The 13,623-nt window shown below is 35.4% G+C and overlaps 1 protein-coding gene across 1 annotated transcript; it reads left to right on the forward strand.

The window, feature by feature from the left end:
• The first annotated feature begins 685 nt into the window (after window positions 1–685).
• On the forward strand, window positions 686–1,442 carry LOC123523683 (uncharacterized). The gene is made up of 2 exons (XM_045301333.2): window positions 686–850; window positions 1,045–1,442. Exons 1-2 carry the CDS (start codon window positions 686–688, stop codon window positions 1,243–1,245), a joined length of 366 nt encoding a protein of 121 aa, XP_045157268.1. The 3' UTR covers window positions 1,246–1,442.
• Window positions 1,443–13,623: the final 12,181 nt, after the last annotated feature.

A 13,623-nucleotide genomic window follows, 5' to 3' on the forward strand; every position in this document is an offset into this window, starting at 1 on the left:
TTGTTTTAACCAATACTTTGAGGTTTCTTTTATCAAAATTATTTTAATAATGAATTGTCTGCGATCGTTTTGTACAGTGGTTATCACTTTCAGATTTGTCTCTGTTTGAACTTGAGGAAATATGTTATCATAAATTATGATGACGAGTAGGCTGGTTCCTTATTCCTTTTTCAAATGACTACTTGGGAAAGGAATAAAGAATAAGGAACCAGCCTACTCGTCATTAAATTGTTCAAAGGTTTAAAGAAAAGGACGTGATAAAAGTTGTTCAGAAATAGCAACACAGTGCGAAACAACGTTATCTTTGAGACTTATCAAGTTGAAGCAGATTTTAAACATTACTATTACGGGTCCACTGCCTTAACACCAATATTCTATATCCACATGTTATATTGATACATAGATGTGCTTTTAAAAGAATCGCTTATGATTATAATGATAAAATTGTATAAAAAGTTACATTTTGTGAAGGTTAATTTTCTTGTTATGCACCTGATTAAAAAGTTATTTCATGACACTGATAGTAAGTACCAAAAGAAGAGCGACTAAGAGACAAAACGAAAAATCTGTATGAAGTAATTGTGAAAAAATTAACTCTCTTTCATATTTCAATGGTCTTTAAAACACTCTTCATTTCAACACTCCAAACTGGAAATGCCAATTTAAATCATTACCTTTCAGAAACATGAAGTTACTCGTCTTTGCTGCGGTTGTTATTATTCTTGAGCAAGTGCTTGCGAAAGAGTGTTCCGAAGCACCGGATGTTGATGGTTGCAGCATTCCAAGCTGGATACCATACAAAGACAGATTCACGCCTGCTTGTTACAAACATGACGTCTGCTACGCATGTGTAAGTTATCATTATCATATTCGTTACTCCCTATTTCTTGATATATATATTATTAATTTCATGGCAGCATGACTGCCATGATATATGTAAGATACTTTTGGCAGAAATGAATGAAATACGAATCAGTATTGATGAAAAGCGTCTTTAAGGTAGATTGTATGCGTGGATTGACTTATTTATGTGTTTAATTCCAGGGAACGGCTTTGGGGATAAGCAGAGTAATATGTGACAGAAGATTCCGATCAAACTGCATTGCCCTTTGCAAAAATAAACGGATCTGTAAGCGTTCAGCTAATTGGTACTACAAGGCGGTCCGATGGTTTGGAGCCTTCGCATACCAGACTACATCCCCTGCCTGGTGCGGTGAAGAATGGGTCTCTGCCTGCATGCTGTAAAGCAGGTGAACATTTTAATCACAAAAGCTTGGTTGATTTTCTATGTTAATTCAGCTTTAAATACATATCTATAACCAATACCAATTAACACAAGTGTTTTGAAGGTTCCTGCTGAATTCAGTATATCGAATTAATTTTGAAGATCCCATATTTGTATTAAGAAACTGACTCGTTTCCTTAACCATAACAAGCTATAATTGCAAAGGGAAATGCTAATTTAAAATGAAAGTAAGTACGATGGTATCTTTAGAATCTTGTAAGCAATCTCTATAATCAAGTTTAGGTAAGTCTCAGTAGTCATCCTAACGTCCCTGTACAGGACAGGGAAGCAAAACGTCAGTTGCTCATAGCATGTAATACAACACGCATTTCTCTCACAAAACAAGACATAAACTGTATTAAAGCATTCACTTCTAATTTTTTCACAACATATGTATGAAGTTAAAAAGCTTTAATTGTCCATTCTCTAAATATATATATTTATAATATCTAGACAAAATTGCGTAGTTATGATCATTAAGTATCTTCATTTAAAAGAAAAGTTTGTGATCAATGAAATGTTGGGCTACCTGTAGTTTTCCACTTTTTCTATTTATCTGCTAGGACATATAGAGCAGAAACATCAAAAGAACATAGTAACTATATTGGTTATTTTCTATTTGGATGTACTAGCATTTTAAGCTAAGATGGGATCTAATGTACTATATGCTAAACTACAGAGCATCTGTAACAGTGTGATAATCTTAAAATATATGATGTAAGATAATTCAAATATTTAAGCTCTGACTGGAGATGGGATTCAAACCCAGGAGCTCTGAAACCTAAGGATACCACTAGATACCACTTCGCTATAACAATAGCGTCTATATAGCTTGGCAGTGTAAGTGCGTACCGGTGCACTGAATTTGTAAAACTTTTAATTTAAAGAGAAAATATAGTCTATTTTTTCCAACATTTTTATAAATCTTAACTGCCAGAATAACTTACTAACTGGCAGTTCCTGCAAATCATACCTATCAGTTCATCTTTTTCTATTTGCCCTTTAAGTAGCAGGCGAACGGCGAACGGCGAAAACAGCGAGCTCTGTCCAAAATTCAGCAATAAATTTACAAGTTTCGAGAGGATCTCAATCAGTAGGAGATTACAGCCACAAACTAAATACCTTTCTGTATCACAAAAAGTTATTCCAATTCGCTGTCAATAAGTTTCACGACTAAGATCGACTGTCATTGCTTCCAAGACATAACGTTCAGCGTTTATATTTTCCTTTTTACCGGTCAATCAAAGTACGCGAAAAACTTTGGTACGGTCTGTACAACATGGTTCTAATGTCTTCTTCAATATAAGTACTTAACATAAGGCACATGCAATAAATTTATGTAAAATGTTCGAAATCTGAGGTATATTTCAAAATCATTTTGACTATGAATACATGGAAAATATTTATGCTAAATTTGCAGTATGGGAAAAATGGCTTTCAAAAGCTCTTGTTTCTATAAATAATTTATTTTCACCACTGCATAAATTCAGTCATGTAGAAAATCATTTAAATACTTGAGTTTAAGTTTTTAGGAGATAGTTCCGCCAAACTCTTACCAGTACCTACTATGAGAGTAGAAATTCAGAAATTTATATATACGCTTATTATCACAATACATAGAAGATGACTCAAATTGTATGAATTTTTTTTTCTTGATGTTTCTTTTTTCTCATTTTAATCTTAGTATATTTGTAGATCTTTATATTTTTACCTGAGACACAGGCAAAGTGTTATCTTTTGCAGTCCACAATTCACATTGTAAAAGGTAAAGGTCTTGTGTTTTGTAGTGTCACCCCTATTGAAAGGGAAGCCAATTTTGCTTATGAGACACCTTTATTGTGCGTACCAATTACCTCCCAACTCCTACCACTATGCCAGACGCCAGGCGGATTATATTCCCCTTTGAAATAAATCCCTCAAGTACCAGATACAAGTAAATTCTTCATAGATAAAAGGGACATCTATACTTAGAATAAAACTTGCACCTATTCATATGCTACTAAAACAGTCAGTTTTTATCGATAATCGGTCTGAAAAAAATGTCAAAGGCCACCGGAGAAATTTGAGCCGAATACATATATATTACATGACGAATGTTTTATTCCCCATTTAAATGACGAAAATATAACTCTTTTTCTTCAATTGGTGAAAATAATGAAATTATCTTTGATTTGCCCTGAACCAATTTCCTGGCCTTCAAGTTCTGAAAAAAAGATTCTGACTTCCAAATGAAGCAAAAAATAAATGTCCGTGCTTGAGAAAAATCCTTGCACTTCCCCTTTACAAGTTAAAATTGTCATTCCCTTAACCAGAAGGAAAAAGACATAAGCTCGTGTGTTTCATTATAAGTTAATGCGATAATGTGTTACAGTGCACATATCAATATCAATTTGATATCAATATCAAACTTAAATAAATGTTACAGTTTGTCCTTTTTACGAAATTTACCTTTTATATCTTAAAGATGATGACCGAAGGACTTCTATTTTCTTTATATATATATACGTTCTTGAAAAGAAACACAATAAGTGTAAAAATAGCCATTTTCGCTTAGAGTATATGCTAGACGTTTGTTCATTTCAACAATTCAGCTCAGATTGAGAGACGCATGTTTACGGATTGCGGGGTTGTGAGTTCGATCCCCTGACAAGGCGTATGTCCTGTGACAATTCGATTTATGGCAATGTGTTTAAAATCATTCGTTCTCCACTACTGAATCATGTGAAGAAGTTTTCACTCAATAGAGGAAGACATGTTAATACTCGCTTACATATTACTTGAAATACTGTTGAATAACGACGATAAACCAAAAACAAATATATCTTCAAAACACACTCTAAGTTGCTTCACTTTAAAATACATTACAGAATGTTCTTCGCTGTTACGCCATGTAATCTGTTCTCCTCGATAACCAGCAAATGTTTCTATTTTATTTATTTTCGAGGCATAATTTATTTTTCATTGTAGTGAAGCATAATTTGCATTATGTACGGGTGTTCAGGAACAATTTTAGAATTATTGGACAATTATCTGACACCATTTGAAGACAAAATACATCTAAATGTGGAAATAATTCAAATTCTGTCTCTGTTTGCCCCCGCAACAGGCTGTGGTCCCTTCTATCATACGGGCATGGGGTATTTAAGAAGACAGTACACTAATGCCTTGTTCACATTTGGCCCGCGATGCGTCTGTGGAGCCCGTAACTGCCCGTGTCCTGTCCATGCGGCCTCCGTGCAGAAGCAGGAGGTGGCGGTGCAATTTTTGTACGTATTCACGGACTCCGCAGCCTCTACAATTCTTTTTAGCGAAAAGCTATACAAATTTGAAAACATCGTAAGCCCGTAGTCATGTGTCAGGTGGCATTGCACAATCTCCGCACGGGTATCGTTAGGAGGCCGCGTTGTCGTTCGCTGCCTGTACTGTACCTGTGAAATCGCACGGATATTTAGCCATCATTGCGCGGCAACCCTACAGCTGTCTCGCCATTGCCGTGCAGCGGCCTTGACATGGCAAAACATTTTCCAGATAACTATACATATTGACCATCTCCAGCATGTCTTCATTATTTATTTTCCTCTTTTAACAAGATTATTTATTTTCCTCTTTTAACACTTCTGTCTAAGCTGCTCAAAAACATCAGGACAGCTGCACCGTCACCGTATTGAAAACTGATAAGCAAAGTAGAAAGTTATACCGAATCTATTGTTTTTATTACCTCCCTTTATAACATTAACGGTAAAAGTTCATGTGCAGTATTAACAGTAGCGCTTTTCTAACCATATAATTTTGTATTACTTCTATTTTGGATAGCAATAAATATGGTAATAATACTGATCATAAAAAAACATCATATAAGCATCAGAGTAGAATTGTCATTCAATCATTCAATTAATAGTTTATACAGAAACATGTTGTTGTTGTTTTTTTTGAGAACGATAAAAATCCTTGCGATGTTTCAAGAAGTTTCCAAGCAATGCACATAAATGATTTAATTCAAGCAGAAAAGCATGTATGACTAATAAAATCATGTCTGTAGAATATAAAAATGATTTTCCGAAGCATTGGAGAAAGCAAACTAAATATATAGTCTTTTGTGCTTTTTTTTAAAGCCTAGACTTCATCTTTTATGATTAATTGTTTTCTGTCTTTGAAGGTTTTTATTTGAAAAGTTACCTTAAATATAGTATAAGTAACGGCAAAAAATTTTGCATATGGACACTAATAATTGAAACGCTGCTTTCAATTACGTATTTGGAATCCTACGGTAAATTAAACATTGCCGAAGAAAGACAGACATATGAATTACGTGCGCGATCATTTTCAGCCGATATAAATTACACAATTATGAATTACATAGAGGATAATTGTTGGTTTCGGTGTAATATCACGTTATAATTTCACCGAGTGGGCACCAAAAGTGATATTTTCACGAGTGGCGCAGCCACGAGTAAAAATAACAACTTTTGGTGTTCACGAGTGAAATTACCGTGATATTACATCGATACCAACAATTTTTCTGTTTATTTTATGTCTAAAACTCTACTTTTGTTGTGTTTATTTCAATAAAATGTCGAAATTTGCGGGAAATTTTATCAGGAAGCATCGCAAAGGTGACGTCATTTTAACGACGTCATCGTCATATTGTTTCCGGCTTTCAGTACGCTCGGTAAACTTTTTGACGTTAATCTGGGTATCAGATTTGATAATTTTCACTGAGTGGCCAGTGAGTTTATCAGGATATAATTCACCGTTATATTTCGATAAACCACCGAAAAACATAAAATAAACAACACCAATAACATGTTGCGGCATTATACATTTATCCCAAATGAAAGCCTGATAACAGAATCAAGGCTTTGAAAGTGAAAAGGGAACATCATTTAGTCAGACACCCATCAGTCTATGAGCACGTTGCACTGACGTAATATCACTGACAAACACTCTGTTTTATGCTGATCGACAACTGAGGGCAAGCTACATTGACAGGCTACAATCTTTTGCAATTAAACTTTTTTTGACTAGTTTCAAAACTGTCAAGTTCTTAAACCATTTTCAGATGAACACTGATCAAAGATAATCTGTTATGTTTTTTATGAGTGAATAAACATAAACAAAACACTTATCACATTTTCTGAAACGTGTTTTTTCGTTATTGTGGAAGAAGCCATAGTTACCAACAGCTATATAAATATGATAACCCCACTATGAGTTACAGACTTAAAGTTAGATATCAGAAAATAAACCGAAGAGAAACAATATTTGTGCAGTTTTAATCTGTTATATCAGAACTGAAACAAGGTAATGTACGTTTTATTTAACACTCAAGTGTTTAGACATGTTGTCAGAACTGTATGTGTTTCTTTTGGTTATAAATGGATATGCCTCGTTACTGAACGACTGTGCAATTTCGGACGAAATTTGTCAAGCATCGGCGATAATTAGGAAACAAGTGTAACGATTACTGAATGCATAAAGGGAAGTAATTCCATTAATATGCAAATTTGTAAACCTGTCAGTTGTCATTGGAGTAAGATGACAGTATATAAGAGCGATAAATCACCTTTGGTGATGAGCTAGCTTTTCACTGACGGGATTTGTGTGGCACTGAAACGTTACAAATGGTGGCAGCGGTGGGATGAAGTCAACTGCCGGACTGGAGTTGCCTTACCCATGTATTTCCTAGGCCAAATCTCGGGACGAGATTTCTCGGAGGGGAAAGTAATGTAACGATTACTGAATGCATAAAAGGAAGTAATTCCATTAATATGCAAATTTGTAAACCTGTCAGTTGTCATTGGAGTAAGATGACAGTATATATGCACATTAAATCACCTTCGGTGATGAGCTAGCTTTTCACCGACGGGATTTGTGTGGCACTAAAACGTTACACAAGAGGAACTGTGTTCTTACATTTCATTTGTACGAAGCAGAACAGTTCTGTCTATACAAAGCCTAGGTATATGGCGTGGGTACAATTTTTATACCCGCGGGTACATTTCCAATTTATACCCGCAGTTATAAATTTATACCTGCAGGTATAATTATATTACTACCTGTGGTACCTGGAAACTTTCGACCCAAATGGTACGCCATATAGGTATGGAAGTTGGGTAGCATGTTGTCAGGAGTGTTCGTGTGATAGCACATGCCTAATACGTAACACGTGCTGCCCGAACTTTATAAACGATGACGACAACACAACTTTGCTTACACTGCAGACACAATCCGTGAACTACCCGGAAAAGACTAAGAATTGTGTAAAGACACATTTTGGAAATTTTCCGAATACCAGTGGATATTTTACGATTACATCATCACCAGACCATTATGAAAGTGACATCATCAAAAGTCACTGCCAATCGGAACTTGATATTTCAAGTACAACATCATGGCTTCATAATATACCTGTTTCTAACACCGTTTCGGGACTCACATATAAAAATAAATACTGTGAAAAATGTAATACGGATGGGAATACATCAACTGTGCAATGGAATATTTGGTAAGAGTGCGGAAGGACAAATTTCGTCTTTCCGTGTTACCTTGTCCGCAGTCCTTTAGAGCTTGCAGTAAATGTCGTATCAAAAAGAGGAATTGCAATATAGCTTTTTATCTTAATACGTCACAAAAAGACAATCTGATGGAACTTCACAACGTTGATACGTTTGTTGACACGTGCAAAGACGCATATCATGGTACAGACATTGAAAAGGTATGCACTACATGTAGTTACTATTGGTCAGTAAAAGTGAAAAGCGGCGCTGTATCATACAAAAACTACGCGTGGACAAGAGTTTCAAGAGCAATGCAGCAGCCCCGGAAATATATATTTTACAGTGGTCCTTACGGTAGAAATAGAAAAGGAGGATATTGCCGACGGCAAAATACATGCACAGATTCGCACATCGCAAATTATTGCAAAATATTTTCCTAATGCGACAGGCTATGTTCATTGCCAGGAAGGATTTATCTATGACTATAAAAGGGTAAGTTATACCTCAAATGTACATGATTAGGTCATCGAAATCTACAATGAAATCTTAAATATAAAATTATGTTAAAACTGGTGACTCGAAATACACAATACTATATTTTTTATCTGTGTTCAATTTATAGAGCACAATCGATCTCATTCAAATTTCGCTTTTCAGTTGTTCACAATTTACGTCGAGTTTGATAAAATGGTGACTTATACGTCCGATCGGCCGGGTGTCTTTTGATGTATTTGTATTATGTATTTGGAATCTATGTATGAACAAGTCACTATTATAATTAACAATTTACTTACATACTTCCTAACCCACTAACTACTATGTGTATTTCTGAGATGTCAGTGAAAGATCTACTGATAAGAATATATGTAAAGATTGTGTTGATTGTGTACATAATTTTAAGCTGTTTCGTCTTTTTTTCTCTTTTGATTCATTCAACTTGACTTATTATTGATAGTTTTGAAATCAAACATACATATGTTAAAACATTTATACCAAAGCAACTTTGCAAAATACATATGAGCCGTGTCATGAGAAAACCAACATAGTGGATTTGCGACTAGCATTGGTCCAGACCAGCCTGTCGCTGTTCGCTTTCAAAGCCTATTGCAATTAGAGAAACCGTTAGCGAACAGCATGGATCCTGACCATGCGCAGGCTGGTCTGGATTCGTGCTGGTAGCAAATGCGCTATGTTGGTTTTCTCATGGTGCGGCTCATATATATCTAATTTTGCACTGAATTCATTTTCACTAATAAAAACATTAATGAGTTCCTTTAAAGTTATATATAAAGCTTATATAACGACATAAAATATTTTCGTTTTTGCGTTAGTGATGAACATGGAATAAATATTATACAGTTACTTCAAAGATGTTTTAGCGATCTTCTTTTTATTGATATGGTGTTCAATCATTCCATCTAGCTTTTTAATATAGTTTTGAAAAATGGATTTACAAATGCCTTTTTTCAATAATTTATTACCTGATATTTCTATTTATTTCAGGATATTTGTCGCTAAGTACTGTGTCCATTATACTTCTTTTGAGAGAAAAAGGAAATGTGTTCCAATGTTTGGAGTAATAAAAGGCGTCTTTTACGAGGTCGGTTTAGAAATTCATATTCCAAATACTCTCAAACACGTTCAGCAAGAAGATTTAGATATGAGTATTTCAAACAGTCTGTACACTTTTCTCCTTGAGCGTTTAGGCGAAGGGGAATTTGAGTTTTATCTATTGAGTAGCCAGACCACCACCGGAAGAATAAATATAACTCAGCCATATTTGATTGCATTTACTATTGCTGGAAGCGCTTACGGAGGAAAATATGCCTCAGTTTTAGGAGTTGTAAATAAGTTTGTACTTCGTGACAAAATGTTTATTATATCCTTACAGATTGGAGAAACAATTGTAAATAAACGTATCGATATTCGTTTCACTTCTTCAATTAATTGGATGCATTTAAAGCCTTTTGGTCCAGAGAGATTTCGTCTCACTAAATCAAGCCTTAGAAGCACAAGCAAACTAGATATTCATAATGGTACTGAAATACACATATCGGAATCATCGTTTTTTTACAGGGTACGTTTGAATGAGAATGAGTTTCGTAAAGTTGCCTCTTACATCCGAGTTGCCGTAACTAAGTCTTGCCTAATCAACCCATCCTATACAGCATTAAATGAAGATGGGTAAACAAATAATTTTAACCTGGGTTAACAGAGCATTTACCAAGATACCAGATATCAACAACAACGTTTTCCTCAATGACAGTGTAGCTAGTTTTATTTTTGTTAAAAGATATAAGGCTAACAGTCAAGGCAAATCCAAAACTGACGTCTATAATATCATCAGCGACGTTCAAAATGACACGCACTTCGGAGCCTCATTGCAGCGATCTATACTGGCAACGCTTTGCACTGTTGGTCTACTTGTCTTTGTGATAGCAGTCAGGTTAATCATTGGAAGCGTACTAAAATACAGTATCATCACAGTAGAATTCAGGCCAACTCGGAATTTGATATGGAGCTTAATGTCAGACAGGAAAGGACTTGCAGACAGACAGTAATAAATGCTTAACAAGATATATATAATAACAGCCAACAAAGCTGTTGAAAGAGCTGCTTATTCAAGCGAAAACAAGTATGTGTCAAATACAAGTCTGACAATTTATTCTCCGGAATCCAATTACTAGATATTCCTATCATGGAAACATAAAAGAGCGATGTCATTGCTCTTATTCCAAAAAGAAAAAGCCCGGCGTTGTGTTGAGAAATGTTAGCGCCAGTGGAGAACGTTTTAGATAGCATTTATTTAGAAGATATACTTTGCGCATTCTTCACTTAAAAAATTGAACCATAACCGCAGTCGCGCAAAATTTTGGTAAAATCTGTAGGAGAAATGTTTGAAGGGGAAATTGAAACGTGTATTTGTTTTATTTGTTTCGCGCTACACAAAAACACAGCTGATAAAAAAAACATGCAGTGCATGTAGTATAATATATACGGTTCTTTCCAAAATATTGTGAAAGTTTTCATTAAAAATATGAAATAGAACTGTATACTTGCTTACATTTCAAAGTTCGAATGATATTATTCTTAATAGTTCTTTGACTTTTCTAGGTACAGATAATCAATAAATTACCATGGTATCTCTATTGCAGTTATACTGTGATCTTATCTATCATATAACATGATGCAAATTATTACATAACCAAATCCGCTAGTCATGAAGGGATTGCGATATTACGTGACACAAAAGTTCTCAATAATGAGACAGCTTATCACACGCAAGACTAGGATCCCTAGCTTCAATGTCAAGGTCATTTTTGATGGTCAAATGTTGTCAAGCTCTACTTCGCGTCCGGTTCGATATAAACAGACACACAATTATGTTCCCATTATGAGACCATGTGTTGTTTGCAAAATCCAGACCCTTAGCACCAAGGTCAATGACATACAAAGAAGTCAAAGTTGCCCCTCGCTGATGTAGGTTTGAGGTTTAATTAGATTCTACATTCGAGAAAGCTATTCAGCTGGCCTACAGAAAGTCGGTCGTTCTACTGAATGATGAATAATGGACAGAGAGGGCACCTGAGGTCTTCCTCTACCACCAAAGCTGAAAAGTCGTCATATGACCTGACTTGTGTCTTTGTGGCATAGACTTTTCGTTTTAACATGCCCTTTGAAATTCAGCGTTTTATCTAGAAAATCACAAAATATCTAACTGATCTTATCACCAGGACAATGGTTCATCATTTATTCAGATGCGCTCTACATGCGTACTGCCGTTCAAGGTCACATTTAAAAGATTTTTACATCATTATTTTTTTTGGTATGTCATAGTTTATACTTGGAAGGATATTCAAATACAATTGCATACCAAAATTGTAGATTTACAGACATATTCACTAATGTGCTCTTCATCAAGTTAAATATAATCGTGTTAAGGTAGAATTTACGTTAGTACATTATAGTTAATTACTCCTTAATCTGCAAAACTGTGTAAGTATGGCAATATGTTTCTTGCAGGAAGACGTTGGTAAGTATGGCAATATGTTTCTTGCAGGAAGACGTTGGTTAACATTGATAGCGCCAATCTCAACAATGCGCATTAATTTCAACCCAACGTGCAATGAAACACATATGATAAACATTAACTGGTTTATTTCAGGTTCATATATAAACCGCGCCAACATAGTGGCTTTGCGACCAGCATGGATCCAGAGCAGCTTGCGCATTCGCGCAGTCTGGTCAGGACCCATGCTGTTCGCTTTCAAAGCCCACTGTAATTAGAGAAACTGTTAGCGATGTGCAGGCTGGTCTGGATCCATGCTGGTCGCAAAGCTACTATGTTGGTTCTCCCATGGCACGGCTCATATGCTGTTAAACAAGTCCATTTGTTTTCAGACATGAAATTGTGTTTAATACCTCATTAAAAGCGGAACTGATGCAAAGTGTATTAAGAGATTTTGGTAGAATGGTAGTTGACAGTCCTACTTGGAAATTTAAAATTCTTTATTGTATGTTACGCTTAAATGAGAGGCAAATGAGGACAAGCAAAATGTTCCCTTATCAATTGCCATATGAGCGGAATTAACCTTACGTTGATTCTCTCAACTTGGAATATTTAGGCCTAAAAAATTCCTTTGTTTCCGGTAATCCGGTAACATGCCAAAAAGAATATGGGGTAGGTAGGTCGGAATTTGTTTCTTTTTTCTTTTTTTTTTTTGATTTTTTTTTAATCAAGGGAGACTTTTCGGAAATAATATTTGTGTCAAAAAATGAATACAAATAAGAGGGTTATGCCTTTAGAGCATCAGTAAGTTGGCATCACTGACCATATTTAAAGTATAGAAAATGCAGTTTTTCAACATTTTATTAAAAAGTTGAAAAACGAAGAATTCTTTTAGGCCATAAGAACATTTAGGGTCGGGCAAAAAAAAATAAGGTTAGGTTGGGATACCGGAAACAAACGATTTTTACGCCTCATTTTGTAACTAATAAAAAGATTATATCATACTCAGCACATCTAGGTAAGAGAATTACCCGTTTTCTGTCAGGACCATTGCCACAATGTTGCAAGATCGCAATTATATTTTGCACTATTGTGTATCCCACAAACATATAAAGGCATAAGCAAATTGCGACCATTTACAATCTTATGGATGATTCAGATTCAGGCCGATATTAATTTAATTAAATATATGTATATGAATGTGACTCCGTCTGCAGTCAGTGCTGAATGTGCGGATGTGGTTTGGGTAGGTCCTGGAGTTTGGCAGCTATAGCATTTGATACTCTTAACAAGAAGGCCCTTTATCGCTCATCAGAGTTTTGCAATCTGAAAATAGTTTTCAACTGAGAAATGCTGAGTAAAAAATTAAACTTGCAGCCATGATCAAGACGGCTTTCACATTTCTAGCAAAAACAAAATACAAAGAATTATTTCTATAAAATTATTTCAAAGCCAATTTGTCCTGTTGTTATGGCAGGATATACTGTGAACATTTCTAGCAAATGGTCACTAAAGAAACATTTGTATATATAACTTTAAAACCAGGATGGTCAAAGTGTCCTCTGTTTAACAAAAAATCAGGGCCTTCGGGTGGTTTATCGTCTAGTTTACCACGGTTCAGAGTTCAGATGCGTACGAATTGAACCACGTGCGACGCTGGCCCAAGTGGTTAAATACTGAAGCATCTGAACGATGAACCGCGGTAAATTAGGGCTGAGTGTTTTCATTCTGACATGCTCATTGACATATGTTAATAAATATTATGCTCTTACCCCGAGGAGTAATGCATCGGACGTCATGCGGCAAGTTCACACCAGATGAACGACAGAAAA

This window comes from Mercenaria mercenaria, chromosome 3 (assembly GCF_021730395.1).
Source record: "Mercenaria mercenaria strain notata chromosome 3, MADL_Memer_1, whole genome shotgun sequence".
Lineage (NCBI taxonomy): Eukaryota > Metazoa > Mollusca > Bivalvia > Venerida > Veneridae > Mercenaria > Mercenaria mercenaria.